This window comes from Delphinapterus leucas, chromosome 19 (assembly GCF_059928025.1).
Source record: "Delphinapterus leucas isolate spDelLeu-1000000601 "Yukka" chromosome 19, BTC_Dleu_Yukka2, whole genome shotgun sequence".
Classification (NCBI taxonomy): domain Eukaryota; kingdom Metazoa; phylum Chordata; class Mammalia; order Artiodactyla; family Monodontidae; genus Delphinapterus; species Delphinapterus leucas.
In genome coordinates, this window is record NC_143147.1 from 42,921,655 (window position 1) to 42,937,180 (window position 15,526).

Below are 15,526 nucleotides of genomic sequence, written 5' to 3' on the forward strand. Positions count from 1 at the left end.
ACGTGGCAGCTGCCAATCACTTTTAGCTGGCCAGTCAACCATCCCGAACGCGCCTTCTGCCCCGCCCTTTTCAATGTGTTTACCTTCCGGGAGCCTAGGCTGGCTGACGCTGATGGGCTGCCCTGCAGCCAGGGTGGTGATCTGAATGACCGGTACGGCTTGTATTGTTTTCAATTTGACCTGGGTTTGTGGACCACACCTGACTCCTTCCTAACTGTTTACACTTCCCGTAAGGAACATATTGAGATCGCCCTGGTGTCATTCCGTCGGTTACATTTCTTATATAATAATATTTATTGTTCTATCGAAGGAACGCTCAACATAGACTTAAGCACTTCATAAGTACTATCAAATTTAATACTCTTGACAATCCCATGAAAATATGGCTTATTAATAGGCATGGGGTTTGTAACAAAGTGGCTGATACAGCAGTAAAAACTTTTAAAAGGTTTTAGCACTGTGAAGGAGGGAAAAGTTTAGTAGAGAAAATACCTCACCAGAAATATGCAGTTAATCAGGTGCTGGACAGATGGATGATAATATGGATATAGCCAAAAAACCACCCATTTGCTTGTGATGCTCAATTAGTGCCAATAAAAAGGACACCCAAAGTAATATTTATCAGGCTAATGTTTGGACTTTCATGTTCTTTCACTACACAAATTCCCAGCACTGTCGTCCTTTTAAGATTTGCTTCCTACATTAAACCCAGTAATGAAAGAATCTTTCCAGCATTTTTAATTCCCTTTGTTCTTATTGCTATCACTGGCTTACTTCCTTGTTGTCTTTGAAATGTTTTTTGGTTATTTCTCTAATACATGTCTCATTTTCTCCCACTATAAAGTTAAACTCCTCCTAGGCATTAATAGACTAAGGCTTTCATGTTGTTGAATCCCCCTTTATACCTAACTACCCTGAACACAACACATATTTCAAAATTCAGACTTACTTGAATTAAATAATTATTACTCTCATGTTGTCCCTGACCCAGAGCAGGAATAAAGAGAAAATCCAGAGGAGACCAATAGGTAATACTCACAAGTGGGATAACCAGCATTTGTATAAGGTTTTTCAGTTTAAATAGCTGTTTTACATGCATTGTTAAATTCCATAACTCTTTCACTATTCCTCTACAAAGTTGTGGAAGAACCAAGGAAACAAAAATCATAAACACAAATTCATTCATTCAATAAATATTTGAATGCCTACTAAGTGTCAGGCATGTTCTAGGCTCTGGAGATACAGCAATAAACAAATCAACCAATGTACTTGTCCTCAGCCAGAGAATTTGCATTCTGGTGGGAAGACAGAAATAAACACACAAACAGAGAAATTCAAGGAGTGTAAAATGGTATGGGAAAAAAATAAGCCAAATAAACAGAGGTCAGAGCTGGCTTATTTTAGGTAATGTGGTCAGGGATGGCCTCTCAGGAGATGGCACTTGAGCAAAGACTTCAATGAAGTAGTAAGAAAGCTGCTCTGAGGGAAAAGCAGTCAGGATAAAAGAAACAACAGGTACAAAGGCCTTAAGAAAGGAATGAATTTTGAAGATGAATGAGAAAAACATTGTTGTTAAAGTGAATTAAATAGAAAATGATAGCAAACTAGTTAGGAGAGGTAAGCAGTGGCCAAATGGAGTATAGTGTATAGAATTATAAGGAGTTTTAGTTTTATTCTAGGGTGGGACTCTATTGGAGGACTTTCAGCTACGAAGTGTCATGATCATACTTATATTTCTAAAAGATCGTTCTATCTACTAAACAGAGAATAAACTGTCATTAGGGAGGGGACAAGAGTGGAAACAGTGGGTCAAGTAGGGAGGCTATTTCACTAGACCAGATGGGAGAGCTGTCTAGAACTAGGCCTAGAAGTGAAGCAGCAGAGGTGAAAAGTAATCACTTTCAGAATATTTTGGAAGACAGAACTAAAAGAACTTGATAATGGGTTGGATGTGGGATAGAAGGAAATGAGAGAATCAGGGACGATGCCTGTGCTTTGGGCTTGAATAACTGAGTGATGATGTTTACAGATAGGATGAACCCTGTTGAAGTTATACATTTTTTTAGTGGGGATGAATTTCTGTGCCCTGGTTTCATCCTTTGTAAATTGTAAAAAAAAAAAAAATTATTAGCCTGATAGGATTTTTTTATTAATGTGATGTTTTGATAGGAGGTTGTGTTTTATTTTATGTTTATTTAATTTATTTATTTGGCCACATCATAGCATACAGGATCTTAGTTCCAGACCAGCCATCGAACCTGTGCCCCCTGCAGTGGAAGCACAGAGTCCCAACAACTGGACCCACCAGGGAATTCCCAGGATTTTAAAAAATTAATTTATTTACTTATTTATGGCTGCATTGTGTCTCCGTGGCTGTGCAAGGGCTTTCTCTAGTTGTGGTGAGTGGGGGCTGCTCTTCGTTGCGGTGCACAGGCTTCTCGTTGCTGTGGCTTCTCTTGTTGCAGAGCACGGGCTCTAGGCGCGTGGGCTTCAGTAGTTGCGGCATGTGGGCTCAGTAGTTGTGGCTCACGGGCTCTAGAGCACAGGCTCAGGAGCTGTGTCACACAGGTTTAGTTGCTCTACAGCATGTGGGATCTTTCCAGACCAGGGCTCGAACCCATGTCCCCTGCATTGGCAGGCGGACTCTTAACCACTGCACCACCAGGGAAGTCCCAGCAGGATTTTTTTTTTTAAGTTTTAAAATTTTGCAAAGTTTAATGTTGGTACTGTTTCTTTCCATATCAGTTGGTACAATTTACATCATATTTTATACTATTTAATCTTTGCAAAGACATCATATACACAAAGATACAAATTCGATAACTGAAAAATATGGAATGTTTCATGAATTTGCATGTAATCCTGTGCAAGGGCCATGCTAATCTTCTCTGTGTCATTCCAATTTTAGTATATGTGCTGCCAAAGTGAGCACAAGCCTCACAATTCAACAAGTGGGATTCTTATGAAGTGTAAATAAATTTAAACTTCTCAGAACCAGTTAGAAATTTATACAAATTAACTCGTTGTAATTACTAACTTGCCAGTCTTACCAGGTTGAGAAGTTCCGAACCTTAGGACCTGCTTTCCTTTCTTATTGAAGTTTTCCTGCCAGAACACCATATGTCATTACTTGCCTTGAGTTGGAAAACAGTTTGCATTCACATCTGTAAATGTATTCATCCTCTTAACTTATGTAAGGTTTTTGCACACAATTCTCAATTCTTGAAGAGATAACAACAGATTTTGGTTTTCTACTGTCATGTGAGAATATTAGGCCCCAGCAGTGTGCCATTGTGAGGAAGTAAAAGTGCTGCAGTAAACCGAGAAACAAAACAAAACAAAACAAAAAAACCCCAGCTATACTCCGTTTTTTCTCCACAAAGATGGTGTTCGATTCTCTCATCAGCCTTCAAATAGAGAGAAAATAGAATTTGTGGTGATCATGTTTTGAACGGACGTGAATTGTGGGTGCTTTGTCCATATTGCCAGCTGATGAGTCACTTCAGATTATTGGGACGTGGGGAAATGTTTCACAATCTGTTCTTGGGATTGAGCAATCCCAGCTAGGAAACTCATTTTCAGTATATAAGAAAGTAAACTTCAAGCTAGAGTCCTTGTTCTTCCAGTTGCTATAATGGCCCATTGTAATAAATCACTGATTACTAAAACTGCCTCTCCGGTGGCCATGCAAATCAAAAACAAAAGTTCCCAGTTCCCAGAGATTTGTCAGAGAACTATCCAAATGTCAAGGTCAGTTTATACTTTCTCCCCTCTTTTTGTTTGGTAGGATTAGGATTCTTTTTTCAGCCTCAGACAAGCCATTGCCTCACTTGTTTTGGCCACCAAAAACACTTGGACAAGAATCACATAATTTAAGCAGTGGTGAAATAATCTGATTTCACATAGAGCTATGGTGAACATTAATATTTTAATTGTCAGTCAAGCATAAGGAAAAACAAAGAGGGAATTCCCTGGTGGTCCAGTGGTTAGGACTCTACACTTTCACTGCTGAGGGCAGGGGTTCAATCACTGGTGGGGGAACTAAGATCCTGCAGGCCGCGCCAAAAAAAAAAAAAAGAAAAAAGGAAAACAAAGAGGTAAAAAAATCATCATCGGGCTTCCCTGGTGGCACAGTGGTTGAGAGTCCACCTGCCGATGCAGGGGACACGGGTTCGTGCCCCGGTCCGGGAAGATCCCACATGCCGTGGAGCGGCTGGGCCCGTGAGCCATGGCCACTGAGGCTGTGCGTCCAGAGCCTGTGCTCCGCAATGGGAGAGGCCACAACAGTGAGAGGCCCGCGTACCACAAAAAAAAAAAAAAAAAAAAAATCATCATCAAGTGTAAGTTCATCAGTTGTTCAGTGGTATCACTCTGGTTGGGGATGTTGTAGCAAAGGTGATTGTACGTGTGTTAAGGCAGGCCATATATGGGAAATCTGTACCTTCTGCTCTAATTTTGCTGTGAACCTGAAACTGCTCTAGAAAATGTCTATTAAAAATTACATTTCTCTAAAATGTAATGTAATGTGAGGTAAAATACATTAATTACTCACTCCATAGACATTCTCTCGTGCATTCATCAGGCTGAAACTTTTGAACACTACCATTTGTGGTAATCGCCTAAAAATTATAATTCTAAACTTCAGAATTGCAAAACCAACAAAATCCAAGGTTATATCACCTCACATCTCTTTAATTACAACGCCTGCCATTTGTCTGCCCTGCATATTACTAGATAACTGTGGTTTCTGAAACACCATTTCCCACATTTCTATTTGAAATTCTAAGTATTTGTTTACTATCTTGGGTCCCTTCACCCTAACCCACAGATCTCTTTAGCCCACTCTGCTCATTCTCAGGCCCAGCAAACTTTCTGAAAATACAGTGAAAATTTTTTTTTGCTTTGTCATTCTCTTGAAACTATTATTTATAAAGTGGCCATGTAATTTGTCATCCTGCCTAGGAAACCTTCATGAAATGAGGCTCTATTAATAATTAAACCAAAAAAATAAGGTAAAGTAGGACTGTCCCCCGCAAACCATGAAGTATGGTTACCCTTTATCTTTGACACATTAGTACTACTTTGTAACTGTTTTGTGCATGATTATATATTTCTGCATGATTATAATTCTATTGTCTATTTAGCTAAAATGTAAACTCTTTGACAGAAGTGATTATTTGTTTCATTTCTATTTTCCATAAGACTCTGCTCACTAACAGGAAAAATTTCATGTCAGAACCCCAGTAATTTATCCTACAATTTGGAGCTGGTATTTATAATTAAAGATACCAGAAAGTAAAACTATTAACAAAGACCAAAAATTAGTTTCATCAACTGTTTTAATGATGGCCATGGCATAATTTATCTTCCCCTCATATATGTAAACCTGGATAAAGATTGCTTTAAATCAGTGAAAACTGAATATGTAGTAACAGTTTTGAGAAGCTAAAATTTTAATATTAGGAAACATTTATAAACATTTATTTAGCACTATATACCTGCCATTGTAGTAGTATTATCTGCATTTTACAGGTGGGGACCAAAACTCAAAGATGTTAAGCCATTTAGTCCCAAGTTCAGGCAAAGTGACAAAAGTGCATGGTTCCTGAAGCCTCAGCTTTCTGCCTGAAAAAGAAGAACCCCAAAGAAAGGGAAGGTACCATGGAAACTGTAGAGAGGGAGGAGCTCAGGAAAGCGGACCCCACTGAGTACATTAGGCATGAATCTGATTCTAATCAGCATATTAAAGACTTTGAGAACTTAACTGGCAGATAGATCACTGCCCAGGTCCCCAACTAGCTACTGGGTGATGAACACATGGGACAGATCAAATAACACAATGGCAAAGGATTTGGAAAATGAACTGATATTGAAGCCACAGACCACAGAAGGTGTGTTGGAATATGTGGCATTGAGACAGGAAGGGGGCAGGGCACAACCTTTTAAAGAATGACAGCCATTGAGAATGTGACATAAACTGGTTAGCACAAACTAGGTCCAAGATGGCAGATGACTGGCTTCCGCTAAACCTTGAGCCTCAGTATATGCTCAATGTGATACGTCAGCAAGCTAAATGACACACCCACAGGTGCCATGACAGTTCCAAGGCCCACCATAAAAGGCCAAAAAATGGGCGGTGGCCCAATTCCTGGAAATTCCCGCCCCTTCCCCAAAATAGTTGGAATAATCCAACTATTACCCACCACTATAAAACCTGACAACCCCATACCCTTAAGCCTCTGGCCTTCTGAGATGACCCACATTCAGTGTGTATCTCCCTGCGTAAGCCATCTTTCACTTTATTATGGCTCGCTCTTGAATTATTTCCTGCATGAAGCCAAGAACCCACACTCAGCAGCCGTCCCAGGGACTTGCCTGAGACCTGGGACGGGACGTGACCATCCTCTTGTGCCCCACTTTCTTTCCTGCAACAGCGTGAATTAACCAGATTGACTACCTATTAAAACAATGATCTCCATAAGAGCTAAATAAGATTGTCATAATACTCAAATGTCTAGGATAGAATCCAAAATTACATGGTATACAAAGAACCAGGAAAACCTCAATTTGCATGACAAAAACAATTAACAGATGCCAATACCTGAATGACAAAGAATAATATCTGACACTTTAAACCAATATTATACAAATGCTCTTGCAAGCAACTGTGAACACTCGACATGAATGGAAAAACAGAAAATCTCAAAAAAGAGAAGATATAAAGAACTGTAAGCAGATAGGGTAGTGGGTCCTTGGAGAAAGAGAACCAGGCCTGGCTTTCTTGACATAAGAGAAACTATTTTGGCGTAAGCCATTTTGTGACCTAAGCCTGGTCACGAAGCTTGCCCTTGAACAGGTCTCAGTAATTAATGATATTAAGGGAAGTGAGGGAATTCAGGAACAATGGAAAAGCAGTCAAGAAACAATAGTTCAGTGATAAAAGTCCTAGTTCCTCCCCAAGGGGTGTACATAACAATCTGATACATATCCTCTGATCATATCCTCTGATACATATCTGGTACAAATCCTTTCCGTGTCCCCCATTTCTTGTTTGTAGGAAATAGGCTTCATTCAGCCTCCTGACCTTCCCTGAGTTCCAAAGAGCAGTTTCAAACTGCTGCTTATCAGGGAAGGGGAGGGAAAGCAGAAACAAAGGGGGAGCAGTCAAGAAACGATAGTGCAGCTGTGGGGCAGGGTCCTGGTTTCTCCTCAAGGAATATAACAATATCTTTGAGTTCTGTAGGAACTATGGCCCCCACTCGGGTGGAGAATGGTAACTTAAGGCTGAGCACAAGATTCCTTGAACACGGCTGTTATCTCACCATAGACCAATCCGAAGAAAGTCTGCACGTGGGAAGTCTGATCCCTCTTCCCAAAATGATTCTCCCTTTAAAAACTTTCATGGTCAAGCAGAATCTTCAAAGTTGATTTTTGGACACCAGTCCGTCTTCTCCCCAGATTGCTGACTTCCTGAATAAAGCAACTCTTCCTTTCCAACCAACACTCTCATCTCTTGAATATTGGTTTTCCAGCGGCGAGCAGCAGAACCTGAGTTCGGTAACACCACCACCTTCCTCCTGGGAGAAGAAGCTGGAGATTAAGTTAATAATTGATCATGCCTATATAATGAAGCCTCCATGAAAATCCCTGAACTGTGGGCTTTGGAGAGCTGCCAGACTGGTGAACAGACTCATGTGCTGGCAGGGTGGTACAACCCAAATCCGTGGGGACAGAACCTCCTACACTTGGAACCCTTCTGGACTTTCCTGATGTCTCTTCATCTAGCTGTTCATCTATATCTTTATTATATGATAAACCAGTAAACACATTTCCCTGAGTTCTGTGAGCTGTTCTAGCAAAGTATCAAACCTGAGGTGGTGATTGTGGGAATGCTGAATTATAGTCAGCCAGTCAGAAGAGTAGGTGACAACCTGGGACTTGCAATTGGCATCTGAAGTGGGGGCAGCACCATGAGACTGAGCCCTTAACTTGTGGGATCAGATGGATAGTGTCAGACTGAACTGAACTGTAGGACACCCAGTTGGTATCTGCAGAATATTGCAGCATTGCTTGGTGTAGGAAAACCCACACATCTGGCATCTTAAGTATTTTGAGTGTGAGTAAAGGAAGAAGTAGTGTTTGTTTTCCTTTCAGTGGACACGGTTAAGTAGTGGCATAGGTAAATAACATATCCAGAGTAGAATACGAAAGAATGAGGAGGTGCTGTGATGTACTGATGTGGAAAAATCTTTAAGATATAAGATTAAGAGAGAAACAGATGTATAGTTGCATGTCTATGTACAGATTGGTTGGCTAACCTGGGGACTAAGGTGAGGGTAGTTTCATTATGTACCCTTTTATAAATCATGAATTTTGCATCATGCATTATACTACTGATGTATACATTAGAGGCAAATAAAATTTAATAAAAATAATATAAACATTAAAACATTGTTAATTGCATAACATCTTTAACTCGTTAAAGAAAAGGCCTAAAAACAGCCCTAGGTACACATACAAAAGAGAGCTAATTTTACCTTTTAGTTATGTATCTCAAACCAAAAATGTTTCCAGTATTAGACAGCTATTAGTATGGTATGGAACTGGACTGTATGGCACTATAAATGTGACCTAGGAAAGAATGCTATGACATTTACATTAAAAAATTAATCTGAAAAATAAAGATGGAAAAATTCTTCACAAAAAATTGACTCCAAAAGTGTATGCTACTTGCTATATGTCATTACCTTGGAAAGATCTGAAAAACAAACTCATTAGTTTTGAAAAACTAGCCAAAATTAATGTTTCACCTGAACCACTGGTTCTCAATCTTTTTTTTTTGAAGGAAATTTTTATTTATTTATTTGGCTGCATTGGGTCTTCATTGCTGCACGCGGGCTTTCTCTAGTTGCGGTGAGCAGGGGCTACTACTCTTTTTTTTTTTTTTTTTTTTTTTTTTTGCGGTATGCGGGCCTCTCACTGTTGTGGCCTCTCCCATTGCGGAGCACAGGCTCCGGACGTGCAAGCTCAGCGGCCATGGCTCATGGGCCCAGCCGCTCCGCGGCATGTGGGATCTTCCCGGACCAGGGCACGAACCCGTGTCCCCTGCATCGGCAGGAGGACTCTCAACCACTACGCCACCAGGGAAGCCCCGGGGCTACTCTTCATTGCGGTGTGTGGGCTTCTCATTGCAGTGGCTTCTCTTGTTGTGGAGCACGGGCTCTAGGCACGCAGGCTTCAGTAGTTGTGGCACACGGGCTCAGTAGTTGTGCTCGCAGGCTCTAGAGCACAGGCTCAGTAGTTGTGGTGCACGGGCTTAGCTGTTCTGTGGCATGTGGGATCTTGCCAGACCAGGGCTCGAACCCATGTCCCCTGCACTGGCAGGCAGATTCTTAACCACTGTGCCACCAGGGAAGCCCTCAATTAATCCTCTTATGGAAAACTGGTGTGCTTCCAATTGCACAGTTCCTAGGATACTGTAGGTGCATGGTCAATGTTGAATGCAAGGATTAACTCTTCAATGTCTCATTTAGAGTCCTATTCTAAATTAATAAATTGAAAAAATTTCTCTTTGTAGAACAATTTATCACACCAAAAGAACATACTCTTAGTATTTTGGTATTAGTTCCTTTTAGTTTTTTCTTATATTACCAAATAATCATTTTATTCATTTTTAATTGCTATGTAATATTTCATCAAACTCTTATAAGCCATAACTGATCTAACCATATACTTATTATTGTATATTTAGCCTGATTTGATGTACTCTAAGTTAAAACTAAAAAGTCAAGATTGCAAAAATGAACATTACATGTATTTTAAGTTGTTACTCTAAAGCTTGATCATGGCCTAACAAAAAGTTAATATACACCATTTAAACAAACCACTAACAAAAATCCAGCAACATCAGTAACAGTTCACTGATTTTATTAGATGAACAAACATGTCCATATAATCAATGAAAACCATAGGATATATAAAATAATTTAAGAAATGTTGGGAATTAGCAGCACCATCCGTTATTGACATAGCAAGAAAAACTTCACATATTTTATGCAAACACTAGAAGAGGATATAGCTACTTTTAAGACCTACTAATGCCACTGAATGTCTGCGATGATTGAGAAGGGCATCTTTTTAGGCAAACCTACCTCCTCCTACTTCAAAGATTTGGTGAGCAAATCTGATGATTAATGTTTAGAAAAAATGCTACTGAATGAAATAAGAGATACTGCATAGTATTTTAATTAGGACAAGGAGACTAAAACCCAGCTGCTTTTGCATGGCTCAACACTTCTGCTTCTATGAAAAATTTAGTTCTGAATTATGAAATCAGAAATAAAGAATAATTTTTAAAAGACACTAGTTGTCTCTAAGAAACATTAAGTGGAACACAGGTCACTATGAAAATACATCACTTTTCCAGTTTGCTTCATAATTTACTTTTAAAAGTTCTGTAGTTTTCATCACAAGTGACTTATACAAATTTCTTAATAAGCATTTTTAAAAGTTTAAATGTATTTCTAAAATCGAATAGATTCTTGTGATTTTTTTTTAAACCTTTAGCCCTGTTGTTACATTTACTGTGTATCAGAGTAAGAGACTGAGTTTGTGTGAAGGATACAAATTTACACACATTTTATAGCAACTTATACCCTAACATCTACAAAATTCACATCTATAATACAAGGAAGTACAAGGCCAGGATAAAACTGTTGAATTCCAAAAAGTCAAACTGTATACTATTTTTATTTTGTCCCCTTAAAAAAAGTTCAACTTCGGCACCAAATTCAAAGAGCCCTCTTAGAAGTTTGGAAAAAAAAAAATTCCAGATATATTTCAGCAAACACAAACAGTTTTTCTGTGCTGATGAAGTAAAGGATTTCCAATTTTCTTCTGGCCCCTAAGTCTGCGTCGCATGGTAAGTTTAACAGAGTTCTTTCGCTGTGAGTTTGTGGGGAGGCTTGCAGGCTGAGCACCGCTACTTCGACTTAAACCATTTCGTCTATGCTTCTTCACAAGAGGGCCAGAGTTGGATTCTTCTAATGTCCTTTTGAAGTTTGTTGGAGGGGTTCTTTCAACTTCTTGAGCTTTCATTTGACCTGGGATCGACATCTTTAAATTTTTTTGGTCCATGATGGTGTTTGTTGAATTGGTAGGCACAAGGCCAACTGACAGGCTGTTATTCAAAGAATCATGTATCCTTAAAGTCAGGGCTTTAGTGCAATTTTCTTCAAGTGGCTCTGGATCTTTTGAGGATATGACTGCAGCCTGGACATTCCCTCGAGCTATCTCAGCTGGGACTTCTAAATAATTCTCTGAGAAGGCATTACTACGAATAAGGGCAGGTATGTGGTCCTTAGAGTTCAGCCTTGGCCATGGGTCCTCCTCCAGTGACTGAAAAACAAGAAGGTAAACCAAGTAAGAAATAATTTATCCTAGAATTCAGCGTAACCATTGGGGAAATGAAAAGATTTCATTAGAATAAGTGACAAATTTGTTTACTTGGGGGGTTTATTTCCTACTTTCTATATTTTAATTTCTGAATATTCAGTAGTGTGGAAAATGTGAAGTGCAACATTAAAGCAACTCTGTCATAATGGAAATTCAGACTGTTGCTTTGCACCCATCTCCCAAACACTAGATACTGTTTTGTTATTTGAGAAAACAGGACATATGGGAATGTACTGAGTATGGCTGGGGCAACTTTCAAAGATATAAGTGAGGGCTTCCCTGGTGGCACAGTGGTTAAGAATCCGCCTGCCAATGCAGGGGACACAGGTTCAAGCCCTGGTCCGGGAAGATCCCACATGCCACGGAGCAACTAAGCCCATAAGCCACAACTACTAAGCCTGCGCTCTAGAGCCCGCAAGCCACAACCACTGAGCCCACGTGCCACACCTACTGAAGCCCGCACACCTAGAGCCTGTGCTCCGCAACAAGAGAAGCCACCACAATGAGAAGCCTGCGCACCACAACAAAGAGTAGCCCCCGCTCACTGCAAAGAGAGAAAGCCTGCGCACAGCAACAAAGACCCAACACAGCCAAACGTAAATAAATAAAATAAATTTATTTTTTTAAAAAAGATATAAGTGAAAATCATATGGAAACTTTCAGGTATTGTTTTTTAAAAAGCTTCACAGGAGGTTCAGATATGCACCACTCCTTTAGGTGTAGTGCCTCAGATCTATATGTATTCAGAATATCCTCCCATCTCCAGACAGATAAGAACATTCTTCCTATCAAATACAAATCTTCCACTATAATATTTTAGAAAAACATTGCTTTAATACTTTCTTAAGTACAAATTTTAAGCATAAATACTATCTCTTGCCCAAGTGTGTAACATTTCCCTCAATCATTTCCTCTCTCAATCAAATCAAATTTATTAAAATAGTAATATATTCTGAAGAGCCCAAGTAAACCATTTTGTAGAATGGTAAACAAAGACATATTATCTGGTCGCCCTCTGATATAAAATCCCCTAGGAATAAACGCCTTTCGAGAAAGTGCTCTATAAAAAAGCATATTTATAAAACGAATGTTCCCTTTAACGTTTCTAGATTTAAAAAGAAAAAGGCAAATTGAAGCAATCAAACGCATTTCAATTTAACCATGTAACACGAACATGCTTTACTGAAAAAAAATGAACTTTAGGTCCAGTGGAGGCTAGAGATGAGAAACCCTAAAGTTCCTATTTTGGTACTGCCCCAAATAGAATGCTGCTACCTTTTTTAAAAAAAAACTAAGAATATATTCTTCCTTTCTGGGGTCATTGGCTCATTTATTTATTTTATACTACATGGTTTACTGAAAGCCCAATTCTTATCTGTTTTAACACTGACTAGATGTTGGGCAGCAACCTTATTTCAAAATACCAGTGTTGAGAACGGATAACAGGACAGTCTCTGTTCTAGAATATTTACATCTGGCTTTCAACGATATCAACAACAACTTGTCTGTGAATTTATCCCCACTGCATTAGGTTGATTCCAATGCCTACTACCCTGATCACAAGCATGTTCTGACTGACCACAGAAAACTAGTCATTAGTAATTTTTGACTAAAAGTTCATCTTGGTTTAATATAGAAAAAGGATTTGCAACAAGACCAGGCAGCAGATAAATTCTGTAGACAGAAGGCTTCCTACTACCAAACAAGCACATCACTAATTTAGGCACAAGAAGAAAGGTACTAATCAAGCCACTTACAGAAATAGAACATATTGCTCTAGTTTATGCAACAATGTTAGACATTAGATGGAATTCCTTTACAAAAGAAAAACAATGGGATGATGTCAGAGTTAACACAATTTATTGTAATTTCTGTTGTGCTGTGTCTTTTTAAATTCACAAATTATTCTGATACTACAGGTGCACTGGCTTTTCTTCCCCCACTTTTTCCTTGAACTTTCCTTCTCTTTTTATCGGCATTCTGTGGAAATACATTGCATCTGTTAGCTCAGGCAACTGCCTAGACTTCCTAGACTGATCCCAGATTAATGACTACTGTATTGCTAAGCCTTCTTACAGGCTCATAAAACACTTGTGATATTGAGAAGTTATGTCCTAAAAACTCACACTTTAAAAGTTTCACTACTTCAGAGATCAGCTTTCTTGAGAGCTCCATATATTTTACAATCCAACAGTAAACAACTAATTACAAATTGTGCCTAGAACACAATTGAAACTAAGTGTTAATCCTCTGGAAGAACTCTTTTCCTCATTCCTCCTTCCTATAGCTCTTGGCTTATTTAAAAAACAGCTAAATTTAGTTTTGCCCTAAAGAAAGGATAAAGAAATCTGTGCCATAGTAATATATCACAAACAGAAGTATTTCTACTATTATCTGTCCGAAAACAAGGATTTGACTACCGATTTAGCTTACGATTCAAACAGAAGTTCACATGTCTATAGGTAGATAACCTAGTCTCAAGTGCCTAGTCTAAATGTGGGTAGGTCTTAAAAACCATTCAAAATCAACCAAAATGTCATTTATATCTAGATGTTACTAAACATAGGATTACTGTAACAATGAAATACATCAGAGATACTTGTGAGTAGCCATGGTTAAGATAAACAAACAAAACACAATCTTTGGGGCAGAGATTTGTCTTTATTTACTTGTTAGGCCAGAGCCAACAATACTGATTGTTCTGAACGGCTCTAAATATTCTTTCATATTTAGGTGGGGCCAGATGGTTAACAAACAACCACGCCTACATATAAGTCAGTGCATACATAAATCTCCTAAGCTTTACTTTAGTAAAATTGTTAGATCATTACTTTTCAGAATTTTAAAATATGTTTTAAAAATTATTTCTAGGTGCAATTTATGTTCAATTTTACTAATGCCAATCCACAGACGGCAATAAGTTTTGAGATCAATATTAAGAGTATTTATTCCTATCACAATATCTTCTATCCCCTCATCCTTACCTCCATCTTAACGCCTCCTTCTCTGTACTGGCTAAAGTTCAGTTATTCAAATACAAACACATTAGGAAACACGAAAGTAATGAATACATTCAAATACAGAAACCAGCGAATTCTCAAATGAACATAAGCTCCTTCATAACACTCAAAGAGAATGAAGAGACTTCAAAAGATTTCAATCTGCATTATTATTCAAGAGTTTTCAAAGCAAAGAAAGCTTTGACAAGAAATTCTTTTAAGAAAATAAGCATAAAATATTAATTTGTCAATTTCTAAATGAAGAGTCTATGTAAGGAAAATTAAGTTGCCATATATATAGTGAAGTAAAAGATAGGAAAGTGGTAATAGTAAACTTCCAAGTACTCCATATAGGATCACAATATCCAAAATTAAATAAATTCTTTGTGCTGTGTAGCTTTGAACATCTTAAAAAACTGCCTGAATACATGACATAAAATTCCACTGTGTTCCCCATTTTATTGGTCATTCTTCTGAAAGCACGTTCTCAGAAGGCCAGGTATATCAAAACAGTTATCCATATTACTAATTATTAGCAGGAAAAAATTGGGATGAAATCAGAAAAAGGGAAATACAGTAGCATTTAAACTTGTTTATTTCACAGCACATCTTAAATTCATTCAATATTAACATGGATAAGAAATAGGAATGACAACCAGTTCTGAAGTCTGATATCCTAAGGTCCAGTTCAGTCTTGATTCTGTATGATCTTATTCAAACTGCTCAATATCTCAGTTATATTATCTATAAAATGGAATAACATCTGCACTATTTAGCTTTCAGGGTTATGAGGTTCAAATGAAATACCACATATGGAAGTGCATCATAAAAAATGCTTACAAACTTTCATACTATCAGAAGGGAATCAATAAGTTCCAAATATTAATATTGTTAATATTCTTCAGGGGCCATATCTAATCACTTTTCTATTAGGTGCTCTACATACAGCTGGCATTCAGTATAGTACCTATGTGTAGATGGCCTACTGACAATAAGTTACACGGCAAAGATCTATCACTTTCTTGACGGTAGCTCAAATCTGAAATTCTATTATATAAAGAATCTGAAAACTG

The 15,526-nt window shown here is 38.3% G+C and overlaps 1 protein-coding gene and 1 non-coding gene across 3 annotated transcripts in view; both read right to left on the reverse strand.

The window, feature by feature from the left end:
- Positions 1-2,826: 2,826 nt before the first annotated feature.
- Positions 2,827-2,932, reverse strand: LOC115803552 (U6 spliceosomal RNA). The gene has a single exon (XR_004024289.1). It is a non-coding gene; the product is annotated as a U6 spliceosomal RNA (small nuclear RNA).
- Positions 2,933-9,910: 6,978 nt separating this feature from the next.
- PPM1D (protein phosphatase, Mg2+/Mn2+ dependent 1D) overlaps positions 9,911-15,526 on the reverse strand; it is a 53,216-nt gene continuing 47,600 nt past the window's right edge. For both annotated transcript variants that reach the window (XM_022552580.3, XM_022552579.2), the window contains exon 6: positions 9,911-11,397. In XM_022552580.3, the coding sequence (XP_022408288.2) occupies positions 10,840-11,397 (558 nt within the window). In that variant the 3' untranslated portion in view covers positions 9,911-10,839. The remainder of the gene's footprint in view (positions 11,398-15,526) is intronic.